The 12,902-nt window shown below is 49.3% G+C and overlaps 1 protein-coding gene across 1 annotated transcript in view; it reads left to right on the plus strand.

The window, feature by feature from the left end:
* Positions 1-87: 87 nt before the first annotated feature.
* The window catches only part of LOC133526222 (protein transport protein Sec31A), a 59,023-nt gene continuing 46,208 nt past the window's right edge, over positions 88-12,902 (plus strand). The window contains exons 1-7 of the mRNA XM_061862750.1: positions 88-174; positions 325-545; positions 1,201-1,337; positions 2,360-2,529; positions 3,087-3,169; positions 5,342-5,458; positions 12,582-12,726. Coding sequence (XP_061718734.1) covers positions 343-545; positions 1,201-1,337; positions 2,360-2,529; positions 3,087-3,169; positions 5,342-5,458; positions 12,582-12,726 — 855 coding nt within the window. The 5' untranslated portion in view covers positions 88-174; positions 325-342. The remainder of the gene's footprint in view (positions 175-324; positions 546-1,200; positions 1,338-2,359; positions 2,530-3,086; positions 3,170-5,341; positions 5,459-12,581; positions 12,727-12,902) is intronic.

Raw genomic sequence — 12,902 nt, forward strand, 5'->3', positions numbered from 1 at the left:
GGGCCCATAAAAGTGTTTGTCATATTTTATTCATGCCATTTTTAAACACACGCAATGACGAAACGCAACATCTCCATCCAGCTGTCATACTGACAGCGTATTTACGTCAGCCACGTTGGAACTGCCAACTCGGTGTTTTTATGATAAATATTTTATTTTTCTCATCTAAATACCGTAAGTTTCACATAAGTCACATTTTTAATTTCATCAGAAATCTAAAACGATCCTTAAGACACATGTTACACTTGTATTTTATCAGTTTTCAACGTCATAAAAGTGGTGACATAATTGTTTGAAGTGGTGGTTGTGTTTGGTTTGTTTTAGCGGCGTTGGCGAGTGAGCATGAAGATCAAGGAACTGAAGCGGACGGTGAACGTGAGTTGGTCGCCGGCGGAGCAGGCGCCGGTGCTGCTGGCGGCCGGCTCGGCGGCGCAGCAGGTGGATGCTTCCTTCAGCAGCTCGGCGCAGTTGGACCTGTATTCCTTGAATTTGGAGGACCCTGGACTCGATTTGGAACTTAAAGCCAGTCTGCAAACGCAGCATAAGTGAGTTGTTTCAATTTTCAAAAAAATCTACTATCAGCTTATTTGCATTAAAATTTCCGTTCTTATTAGTTACATATCTTATAAGAAAAGGTCAATGACATCAGAAACGGTAAAGTTATGAAAAATTCATGCTTGATTGAATGTCATTGATTATATGGAGTCCAGTTTTATTAATATTTATTGTCGTTGCTACACCAGTAGGCTTAATTGCTGACCAATAAATATTAATTTTACTTTCATGTTTGAACAAAAGTCACAAATATAAGAATGTATTATATATAATTTAAATTTTATAAGTGACACTCAAAGAACTGGATAAATTGGGAATTATTGAGAGTGGTTGTTAAATGGAGATAAATTAATATTATAGTATTGGCCCAAAGTGTCAATGAGTTTAAGAATAAATAAGATAAGCACAAAGCAAATTCTACTCAACACTATAAACTTATTGATGACTGTGGATACAGGCATTATCAGTTTTTTCAACTGCCTGCCTGCTTTACAAATAATAATAAATAATAAAATAAATTAAGTAGAGCAAAAAAAGATAGTGTCTTAGGGGGTGTCCTGTACAAAGTGATATAATATGAAGTTTACATTGTATATTATAAATTATAAGCATCCAAAACAGTATATATTTCATTTATTTTGCCAGATTTCAAAAGTTAGTATGGTCAGGAGCAGGTGTCATTGTGGGGGGTTGCGACGGTGGTCTCTTAGAGTTCTACAGTGCTGACAGACTGCTCAAAAAAGCTGACAACCCACTGCTCGGCAGCAACACTAAACACAACAGTAAGTATTCAAGTTATTTTAAACTCGTCACACATTCAACCAGTTAAGGCGGTGCAGTTGTTGCTATGAGAAGATCCTCAAAAATTAAATTAAAACATGTTGAGCATTTATTCTTAATAATATGTGAATTTCCATTTCAAATACTTTTAATTTGTTCAAGTCTCATCTGAGTCTTAGAGTTAAAACAATAGTCATTTTTGCAGTTTTTTAAACATATATGCTATTTTTTTTTGTTTTTATTGTTTCATTTTATGATAAACATCAAGCCTTCCACACTAAGTTGTTGAAACTGTTAGAATCGGAGCAGTTTTTAAAAAAATATGTCTATTCTAAATGTGCAGTTAAGAGATAGTGTCCAAGTTATCTCCCGCCTGATAACAAGTGAGCTTTGTTGGACTACAAAGATTGTTTTCATTTTTAAATAATTTAGGATGAATAATAAACTGATAATATGTAATTCTTCAAGTTTTTTTAATGTTACAAACAAACATACAATGTCATGTTCAGTTTTGGTAATTCATTGAGAATTAAGTTATTTCTGTAAGTTGAAGGACACAATCAGAATACCACAACACAACAAACTATAGCAGTCAGTGTTGTTATCATATCCTCATGCTGCAAATGTGTATAAAAATGTTCACTACCTGTTTCAATGGAATTACAACCTTTCTTTCATTCATCATAATCATCATTATTTTAGCCTCCATTCGCCCACAGCTGAGCATAGGCCTCTCTTCATTTCTTTAATATGTTTAAAGTACCATCTTTTATCTCATTATTTTTTTTCTAATAAAAGTAATTTAACCCAAAATACAACAGGGTTCAAACTTAAGAATAAGAATATTTTATTTGCTTTAAACATTACCATACATAACATGCATGCATCATTACATAGGTGTTACACACACTTAGTATAAATATACAAACTTAGTATAAATTTCGTATGGTGCAAAGCACAATCTTGTGCTTAAGTGTTATCCTTGAGTAACACGTTTCTGAACTATATGTGTCCTGCCTCACAGACCATGTATCAGCATTGGATATAAACCCGTACCAGAAGAATCTCCTGGCCTCTGGAGCCTCTGACAGTGAGATCTTCATCTGGGACCTGAACAACACAAGCCAACCCATGGCTCCGGGCAATAAGAGTCAGCCACTGGATCATGTGCAGGCTCTTGCCTGGAATCAGCAGGTAAGGTTTACTAGCAGAACCATGCCTCCAGAGGGTCTGGGGCTCCTGGTCTCCGGAGCCTCTGACAGCGAGATCTTTATCTGGGATCTGAACATCGCAAGCAAACCCATGGCTCCGGGCAATAAGAGTCAGCCACTGGATCATGTGCAGGCTCTGGCCTGGAATCAGCAGGTAAGATTCACTAGCAGAACCATGCCTCCAGGGTCTGGGGCTCCTGGGCTCCGGAGCTCTGACAGCAAGATCTTTATCTGGGATCTGAACAACACAAGCCAACCCATGGCTCCGGGAAATTAGCCGTCAGCCGCTGGACCATATGCAAGCTCTGAGCTAGAATCAGCGGGTGAAATACATATATAATAAAAATAAAAAAATACCACAGCCCATTTAATGAACTCCCCATCTGACCGCATGCCATAGCAACCAGGGCTTCTACGCTAATTTGTTCGCAGTAATCTTATTCTGCTTTCAAGACGTTCTCATGCTACGAGCATTAGCGGCAAATCCTATTCCACAGGTCTTTTAATATTTTTTGCTATATTTGTAACATTTATTTACAGGTCCAACACATTCTTGGCTCGACGTTTGCATCAAGATGCGTCGTATGGGACTTGCGTAAAAACGAGCCTATTATGAAATTAAGGTGAGACTTCCTCCTAAGGCAATAGATGGCAATAGCTTTGAACAGAAGCAAATGGTTTGAGTTGCAGGCCAAGGTTCACCACCAAGCATAGGAAAATATATTTAAACACATACAAATGTAAACCAAGAAGCGCTGGTGACATAGCGGTAAGAGCGTGCGACTTGCAATCCGGAGGTCGCGGGTTCAAACCCCGGCTCGTACGGATGAGTTTTTCGGAACTTATGTACGAAATATCATTTGATATTTACCAGTCGTTTTTCGGTGAAGGAAAACATCGTGAGGAAACCGGTCTAATCCCAATAAGGCCTAGTTTACCCTCTGGGTTGGAAGGTCAGATGGCAGTCGCTTTCGTAAAAACTAGTGCCTATTACAATTCTTGGGATTAGTTGCCAAGCGGACCCCAGGCTCCCATGAGTCATGCCAAAATGCCGGGACAAGGCGAGGAAGATGATGATAACATACAAATCTAAACCAACCATAGTGTGCGAATAAATGGTTTTGTTATTGTTATTATATTTAATTTGAACACCTTTAAACCACTTAACTGGGGCTTTTATTAAGAATATATTATGACTAAGTGTCTTGTGATGTTAAGTTATTTAACATTAAATAATGTAAATGCGGCCAAATCCGTTAGAGAAAAATTCCGTACACTGTGTATTTTATTTACCGTAGCAAAAAAAGCATCTTCTGACCACTGAAACTAAAAGCGATCGCTGCCTTGTCACTGGGTCACGGACACACTGTCTGACATCGAGGACATCGAGCGGGAGCGCCGGGCGCTGTGTGTCCGCTGTAACATGTTGTCCCGCAGGTTTGCACGTGTTAGTAAAGTTAATATTGTTCAAAGCTTTTTGTCAAACTTTCTACACGTGCGGTCTGTGGGCCAACTGTACGCAGCGGGTGTATAGCGCTCTGTGTGTCCAATATAATGATGCATTTAGGATGCTGTTCAGGTTGCCGCGGTATTGTAGTGCCTCAGCGATGTTTGCTGAGGCACGAACAGACTGTTTTTTCGCCATCATGAGGAAGCGATGCGCGTCACTCCTCACTCGCAGCCGAAGCAGCACGAACAGCATCCTAAGTACGCTGGCGCAGCGTTGGGACTCGCCCCTAGTCAAGCGGTACGTGCAGCTACACTCTCCTGTTGCTGTGCTGCCGCGAAACTTATAATTATTATGTAATGTTTTGTTTTGTTTGTTTTGTCTAATTAACTGTAATACTAACTCTAGATACACAAGTCATTGTTACCTAATCCTATGGACGTCAAGTTCGAAATAAATATTTCAATTCAATTCAATTTGTCAATATCAAATATCAAATATCAAACATTTATTCAGCAAATAGGCCACAGGGGCACTTTTACATGTCCATTTTTACAAACAATAAATTTAAAAAAAAAAACAATTACAAATATCGAATCTATGAAATAATAAATACTTTATTAGAGATGTATACTGTCTCTAAATGTCAAATTACACAAAAAAAAACTATGATAAAAAAATAAAACCATAAAATACTAAAATTCTTTAGAGATGTATAAGTCTCTAAGTGTCAGAGATAAAAATCGATTCGAAAATGATATCGGTTGTTTGAAAAAAAAAAAAACGTGTACTAAAATATCTATTTATCAAAATGCCCGCAGACGGATTGACCTTACTTCTGCTAGATTTAGTCTCAAAATTACACTACTTTCTATACAATACAGCAGCGCAATTATTTTACCAACCAGTGGCGGCGTGTTTATAGAACCTGACCCCTTTTGAAATAGCCTCATTTGAGAAAGTAGAATATTTTATCGTACACGATTTAAGTAAAAAAACAGGACAAGAGCGAGACGGACTCGCCCACCGAGGGTTCCGTACTTTCTAGTATTTGTTGTTATGGCGGCAACAGAAATACATCATCTGTGAAAATTTCAAAAGCTATCAAGGTTCATGAGATACAGCCTGGTGACAGACGGACAGATGGACGGACGGACAGCGGAGTCTTAGTAATAGGGTCCCGTTTTACACTTTGGGTATGAAATTTTAGGCCGAATTAATTTCGTCAACAGTGGACAGTGGTGTGTCCCGTTTTGCTACTGAATCGCTTAAGTTCAGTGTTGTATAGATTCCAATTTTTGCTTTAAATGATTGAAGAGGTGAAATAATATGTATGTCTGTCTGTCAGCGACACCGTGTCCCGCAGCCGCTGGCGCGCGCTGGCGTGGCACCCCGGCGTGGCCACGCAGCTGTGCGTGGCCTCCGAGGACGACGCCGCGCCCGTCGTGCAGCTCTGGGATCTCAGGTAATATGTCTGCCTGTCTGTCTGTCAGTGACAACGGGTCCCGCAGCCGCTGGCGTGGCACCCCGGCGTGGCCACGCAGCTGTGCGTGGCCTCCGAGGACGACGCCGCGCCCGTCGTGCAGCTCTGGGATCTCAGGTAATATGTCTGCCTGTCTGTCTGTCAGTGACAACGGGTCCCGCAGCCGCTGGCGTGGCACCCCGGCGTGGCCACGCAGCTGTGCGTGGCCTCCGAGGACGACGCCGCGCCCGTCGTGCAGCTCTGGGATCTCAGGTAATATGTCTGCCTGTCTGTCTGTCAGTGACAACGGGTCCCGCAGCCGCTGGCGTGGCACCCCGGCGTGGCCACGCAGCTGTGCGTGGCCTCCGAGGACGACGCCGCGCCCGTCGTGCAGCTCTGGGATCTCAGCTCTGGGATCTCAGGTAATATGTCTGCCTGTCTGTCTGTCAGTGACAACGGGTCCCGCAGCCGCTGGCGTGGCACCCCGGCGTGGCCACGCAGCTGTGCGTGGCCTCCGAGGACGACGCCGCGCCCGTCGTGCAGCTCTGGGATCTCAGGTAATATGTCTGCCTGTCTGTCTGTCAGTGACAACGGGTCCCGCAGCCGCTGGCGTGGCACCCCGGCGTGGCCACGCAGCTGTGCGTGGCCTCCGAGGACGACGCCGCGCCCGTCGTGCAGCTCTGGGATCTCAGGTAATATGTCTGCCTGTCTGTCTGTCAGTGACAACGGGTCCCGCAGCCGCTGGCGTGGCACCCCGGCGTGGCCACGCAGCTGTGCGTGGCCTCCGAGGACGACGCCGCGCCCGTCGTGCAGCTCTGGGATCTCAGGTAATATGTCTGCCTGTCTGTCTGTCAGTGACAACGGGTCCCGCAGCCGCTGGCGTGGCACCCCGGCGTGGCCACGCAGCTGTGCGTGGCCTCCGAGGACGACGCCGCGCCCGTCGTGCAGCTCTGGGATCTCAGGTAATATGTCTGCCTGTCTGTCTGTCAGTGACAACGGGTCCCGCAGCCGCTGGCGTGGCACCCCGGCGTGGCCACGCAGCTGTGCATGGCCTCCGAGGACGACGCCGCGCCCGTCGTGCAGCTCTGGGATCTCAGGTAATATGTCTGCCTGTCTGTCTGTCAGTGACAACGGGTCCCGCAGCCGCTGGCGTGGCACCCCGGCGTGGCCACGCAGCTGTGCGTGGCCTCCGAGGACGACGCCGCGCCCGTCGTGCAGCTCTGGGATCTCAGGTAATATGTCTGCCTGTCTGTCTGTCAGTGACAACGGGTCCCGCAGCCGCTGGCGTGGCACCCCGGCGTGGCCACGCAGCTGTGCGTGGCCTCCGAGGACGACGCCGCGCCCGTCGTGCAGCTCTGGGATCTCAGGTAATATGTCTGCCTGTCTGTCTGTCAGTGACAACGGGTCCCGCAGCCGCTGGCGTGGCACCCCGGCGTGGCCACGCAGCTGTGCGTGGCCTCCGAGGACGACGCCGCGCCCGTCGTGCAGCTCTGGGATCTCAGGTAATATGTCTGCCTGTCTGTCTGTCAGTGACAACGGGTCCCGCAGCCGCTGGCGTGGCACCCCGGCGTGGCCACGCAGCTGTGCGTGGCCTCCGAGGACGACGCCGCGCCCGTCGTGCAGCTCTGGGATCTCAGGTAATATGTCTGCCTGTCTGTCTGTCAGTGACAACGGGTCCCGCAGCCGCTGGCGTGGCACCCCGGCGTGGCCACGCAGCTGTGCGTGGCCTCCGAGGACGACGCCGCGCCCGTCGTGCAGCTCTGGGATCTCAGGTAATATGTCTGCCTGTCTGTCTGTCAGTGACAACGGGTCCCGCAGCCGCTGGCGTGGCACCCCGGCGTGGCCACGCAGCGGTGCGTGGCCTCCGAGGACGACGCCGCGCCCGTCGTGCAGCTCTGGGATCTCAGGTAATATGTCTGCCTGTCTGTCTGTCAGTGACAACGGGTCCCGCAGCCGCTGGCGTGGCACCCCGGCGTGGCCACGCAGCTGTGCGTGGCCTCCGAGGACGACGCCGCGCCCGTCGTGCAGCTCTGGGATCTCAGGTAATATGTCTGCCTGTCTGTCTGTCAGTGACAACGGGTCCCGCAGCCGCTGGCGTGGCACCCCGGCGTGGCCACGCAGCTGTGCGTGGCCTCCGAGGACGACGCCGCGCCCGTCGTGCAGCTCTGGGATCTCAGGTAATATGTCTGCCTGTCTGTCTGTCAGTGACAACGGGTCCCGCAGCCGCTGGCGTGGCACCCCGGCGTGGCCACGCAGCTGTGCGTGGCCTCCGAGGACGACGCCGCGCCCGTCGTGCAGCTCTGGGATCTCAGGTAATATGTCTGCCTGTCTGTCTGTCAGTGACAACGGGTCCCGCAGCCGCTGGCGTGGCACCCCGGCGTGGCCACGCAGCTGTGCGTGGCCTCCGAGGACGACGCCGCGCCCGTCGTGCAGCTCTGGGATCTCAGGTAATATGTCTGCCTGTCTGTCTGTCAGTGACAACGGGTCCCGCAGCCGCTGGCGTGGCACCCCGGCGTGGCCACGCAGCTGTGCGTGGCCTCCGAGGACGACGCCGCGCCCGTCGTGCAGCTCTGGGATCTCAGGTAATATGTCTGCCTGTCTGTCTGTCAGTGACAACGGGTCCCGCAGCCGCTGGCGTGGCACCCCGGCGTGGCCACGCAGCTGTGCGTGGCCTCCGAGGACGACGCCGCGCCCGTCGTGCAGCTCTGGGATCTCAGGTAATATGTCTGCCTGTCTGTCTGTCAGTGACAACGGGTCCCGCAGCCGCTGGCGTGGCACCCCGGCGTGGCCACGCAGCTGTGCGTGGCCTCCGAGGACGACGCCGCGCCCGTCGTGCAGCTCTGGGATCTCAGGTAATATGTCTGCCTGTCTGACTGTCAGTGACAACGGGTCCCGCAGCCGCTGGCGTGGCACCCCGGCGTGGCCACGCAGCTGTGCGTGGCCTCCGAGGACGACGCCGCGCCCGTCGTGCAGCTCTGGGATCTCAGGTAATATGTCTGCCTGTCTGTCTGTCAGTGACAACGGGTCCCGCAGCCGCTGGCGTGGCACCCCGGCGTGGCCACGCAGCTGTGCGTGGCCTCCGAGGACGACGCCGCGCCCGTCGTGCAGCTCTGGGATCTCAGGTAATATGTCTGCCTGTCTGTCTGTCAGTGACAACGGGTCCCGCAGCCGCTGGCGTGGCACCCCGGCGTGGCCACGCAGCTGTGCGTGGCCTCCGAGGACGACGCCGCGCCCGTCGTGCAGCTCTGGGATCTCAGGTAATATGTCTGCCTGTCTGTCTGTCAGTGACAACGGGTCCCGCAGCCGCTGGCGTGGCACCCCGGCGTGGCCACGCAGCTGTGCGTGGCCTCCGAGGACGACGCCGCGCCCGTCGTGCAGCTCTGGGATCTCAGGTAATATGTCTGCCTGTCTGTCTGTCAGTGACAACGGGTCCCGCAGCCGCTGGCGTGGCACCCCGGCGTGGCCACGCAGCTGTGCGTGGCCTCCGAGGACGACGCCGCGCCCGTCGTGCAGCTCTGGGATCTCAGGTAATATGTCTGCCTGTCTGTCTGTCAGTGACAACGGGTCCCGCAGCCGCTGGCGTGGCACCCCGGCGTGGCCACGCAGCTGTGCGTGGCCTCCGAGGACGACGCCGCGCCCGTCGTGCAGCTCTGGGATCTCAGGTAATATGTCTGCCTGTCTGTCTGTCAGTGACAACGGGTCCCGCAGCCGCTGGCGTGGCACCCCGGCGTGGCCACGCAGCTGTGCGTGGCCTCCGAGGACGACGCCGCGCCCGTCGTGCAGCTCTGGGATCTCAGGTAATATGTCTGCCTGTCTGTCTGTCAGTGACAACGGGTCCCGCAGCCGCTGGCGTGGCACCCCGGCGTGGCCACGCAGCTGTGCGTGGCCTCCGAGGACGACGCCGCGCCCGTCGTGCAGCTCTGGGATCTCAGGTAATATGTCTGCCTGTCTGTCTGTCAGTGACAACGGGTCCCGCAGCCGCTGGCGTGGCACCCCGGCGTGGCCACGCAGCTGTGCGTGGCCTCCGAGGACGACGCCGCGCCCGTCGTGCAGCTCTGGGATCTCAGGTAATATGTCTGCCTGTCTGTCTGTCAGTGACAACGGGTCCCGCAGCCGCTGGCGTGGCACCCCGGCGTGGCCACGCAGCTGTGCGTGGCCTCCGAGGACGACGCCGCGCCCGTCGTGCAGCTCTGGGATCTCAGGTAATATGTCTGCCTGTCTGTCTGTCAGTGACAACGGGTCCCGCAGCCGCTGGCGTGGCACCCCGGCGTGGCCACGCAGCTGTGCGTGGCCTCCGAGGACGACGCCGCGCCCGTCGTGCAGCTCTGGGATCTCAGGTAATATGTCTGCCTGTCTGTCTGTCAGTGACAACGGGTCCCGCAGCCGCTGGCGTGGCACCCCGGCGTGGCCACGCAGCTGTGCGTGGCCTCCGAGGACGACGCCGCGCCCGTCGTGCAGCTTTGGGATCTCAGGTAATATGTCTGCCTGTCTGTCTGTCAGTGACAACGGGTCCCGCAGCCGCTGGCGTGGCACCCCGGCGTGGCCACGCAGCTGTGCGTGGCCTCCGAGGACGACGCCGCGCCCGTCGTGCAGCTCTGGGATCTCAGGTAATATGTCTGCCTGTCTGTCTGTCAGTGACAACGGGTCCCGCAGCCGCTGGCGTGGCACCCCGGCGTGGCCACGCAGCTGTGCGTGGCCTCCGAGGACGACGCCGCGCCCGTCGTGCAGCTCTGGGATCTCAGGTAATATGTCTGCCTGTCTGTCTGTCAGTGACAACGGGTCCCGCAGCCGCTGGCGTGGCACCCCGGCGTGGCCACGCAGCTGTGCGTGGCCTCCGAGGACGACGCCGCGCCCGTCGTGCAGCTCTGGGATCTCAGGTAATATGTCTGCCTGTCTGTCTGTCAGTGACAACGGGTCCCGCAGCCGCTGGCGTGGCACCCCGGCGTGGCCACGCAGCTGTGCGTGGCCTCCGAGGACGACGCCGCGCCCGTCGTGCAGCTCTGGGATCTCAGGTAATTATATTTGTCGGGAATCGTGGGCGTATCACACTAGCGACAGCACACCAGAACCTTCAATAGTGGATGGCGAGGGCTTTCAATGAAATACAATGTTCAACTCACAGTCGAATCTTTACTGAGCAAGACTGACTACAAATCATAGCATACGTTACACTTCTTATCTTAAGCAATGGGTCCAAGAACCGCCACCGACGTCATCTTCTCCCGTTTCCGTCTGAAGAATGATTAACAGCATAACTTCAATTGTTCTCGATTTCAATTGTTTTAACAGCGCACTCTATGACGCCTTGGCGGAACTGCGTCGAATACCACTCAGGTGTAACGTAACACCCTAGCTTGCTCTATTTGTCAAATATGGCGTGATGAATAATGGCCTCTTAAAGGCGATAGATGGCACAATTCAGTCGTTCTCTGACATATTTATTAATATGAACGGGTCTACCGCGTTCTAATGTCGTTATTTTAAAATATTTTAATATTTTGTCTCGTTCACATCAGTATAGGTCATACTGAGCAACTTTTACTATGAGACCAACTCCCGAAATTGCAAAAAAATAATGGCTGTTTTTGGCTGTCGACATTTTCTATGGGAGAGAAAAAAAAAATCGCGATTTCGGAATTGGTCCAATATTAAAAGTTACTCAGTATGACCTATATATTTATTTATTTAAAAAACTTTATTGCACAAAAGACAAACTTAATGTACAAAAGGCGAACTTAATGCCATGAGGCATCCACCATTCCGTAACTAAATAAACGCCTTGTACATATCACATAGCGTCGTACTCACAAGACACATTTTATGTTATTTTTCCTAAAAAAATTAAGAACCCGGTAACGATTTTAGAGCAAAAATGTAAAATTGATAGATTTAGTCGTTGAAATTGTACACCTTTTGTTACGTAATATCTAAATAACAAGTATTGGTTTCTATTAGCACGTCTTCTCATTTTGCCTTTTAATTATGAGGTCGCAAGCGTGGAACGAGAAGGGACAGTTTTTAAAAATTCATCAAAAAGTAATGGTGGTAAATTATACAAAATGATGTATAAGAACAGTTTCAGCGAATGTTGTAGATTGTTTAAGTATCAAAATTACGTTTAAATTACGTCGATTTTCAGAGAAATTGTCACTTGTTTTGAAGTAATTTCTGGATAAAATTGATTTCGTCTAACTTTCATTTACACTACTTCAAATTTATAATAACCAAAATGTAGTTTATTAAAGTTGAAGTACAAAATTATCATTTTTAGCAGTCCAATCTTTACGAAATTTACAAATAAGATCGACGAAATCAGTGCTTTATGCGCGTTTACCTAAACTTCCATCAGAAAAAAAAAATCATTACTAATTGAGTGAGTCTGTTTTCAAAAACATATTAAAATGAAAGATAACAAGATGTGCTAATAGAAACCAGTACTTGTTATTTCTAATAGTTAACAATAGGTATGCAATTTCATCGACTAAATAAATTTTTGCGACTAAAATCGATAACGGTCTCTTAAATGATTTAAAAAAATGTCCTTCGTTATATATTTCACAAATTGATGAATCAGGTAATAATGTGACGATTTCATCCACGTTACATTGAGTATAACAAATGAGCCGCTTAACCTCAAACTCGGATAAATCCTCTCTACCCTCATAAGAAATATCTACCATTTCTTAATACAGAAACGCAAAATCTGACAGTTATTGGATTTACCCGAGTTTAAACTTAAGCGACTCAAAATTCAAAAATTGATTCTGCAAGTAGGCCTCAAGGGCTCTTTTACAAGTCAGTACAACATTGTAACATCATATAGTGACATGAAAAATACATATACGTAAAAAACTTAAGTAAGTCACCTGTTGTATGTAGTTGTGACGTGTTCGAATAGACATTTGTTTTGTTTGTGTTTGTGTGTGTCTTTTAAACATGTATTGTCTATTCGAACACGTCACAACTACATACAACAGGTGACTTATTTAAGATTTTACCTATAACAACATTTATAAATACAACAGCCAATACCTGGGTAAACATTACATTATAATAATCTTAAAATAAATAATTTATGTGTAACAAATGTAGGTTTGTATGTTTCAATGTGATATCTTGTCGTCAGATTGGCAGCTTCTCCGCTAGTAACACTGGAGGGTCACCAGAAGGGTGTGATGGCGTTATCCTGGTGCAGACAAGACCCTGACCTCTTGCTGTCGGCTGGACGCGACGGCCGAGTGCTATGTTGGAACCCTAATAACACTCAGCCGGTATGTTATTCGTACTATTAATATAATTTTATTTAATTATAATTATATTATATTTTTAATTAATTTTTTTACTGTTGGCCTTTAATAACATATATATGTCATATCATATTGCACATCGGTGTGGTATCACCGATTAAATTGGTTATTTGGATCCTTATGGCAACGAGATTAGGTCC

The sequence above is a fragment of the Cydia pomonella genome, chromosome 16 (genome assembly GCF_033807575.1).
Source record: "Cydia pomonella isolate Wapato2018A chromosome 16, ilCydPomo1, whole genome shotgun sequence".
Lineage (NCBI taxonomy): Eukaryota > Metazoa > Arthropoda > Insecta > Lepidoptera > Tortricidae > Cydia > Cydia pomonella.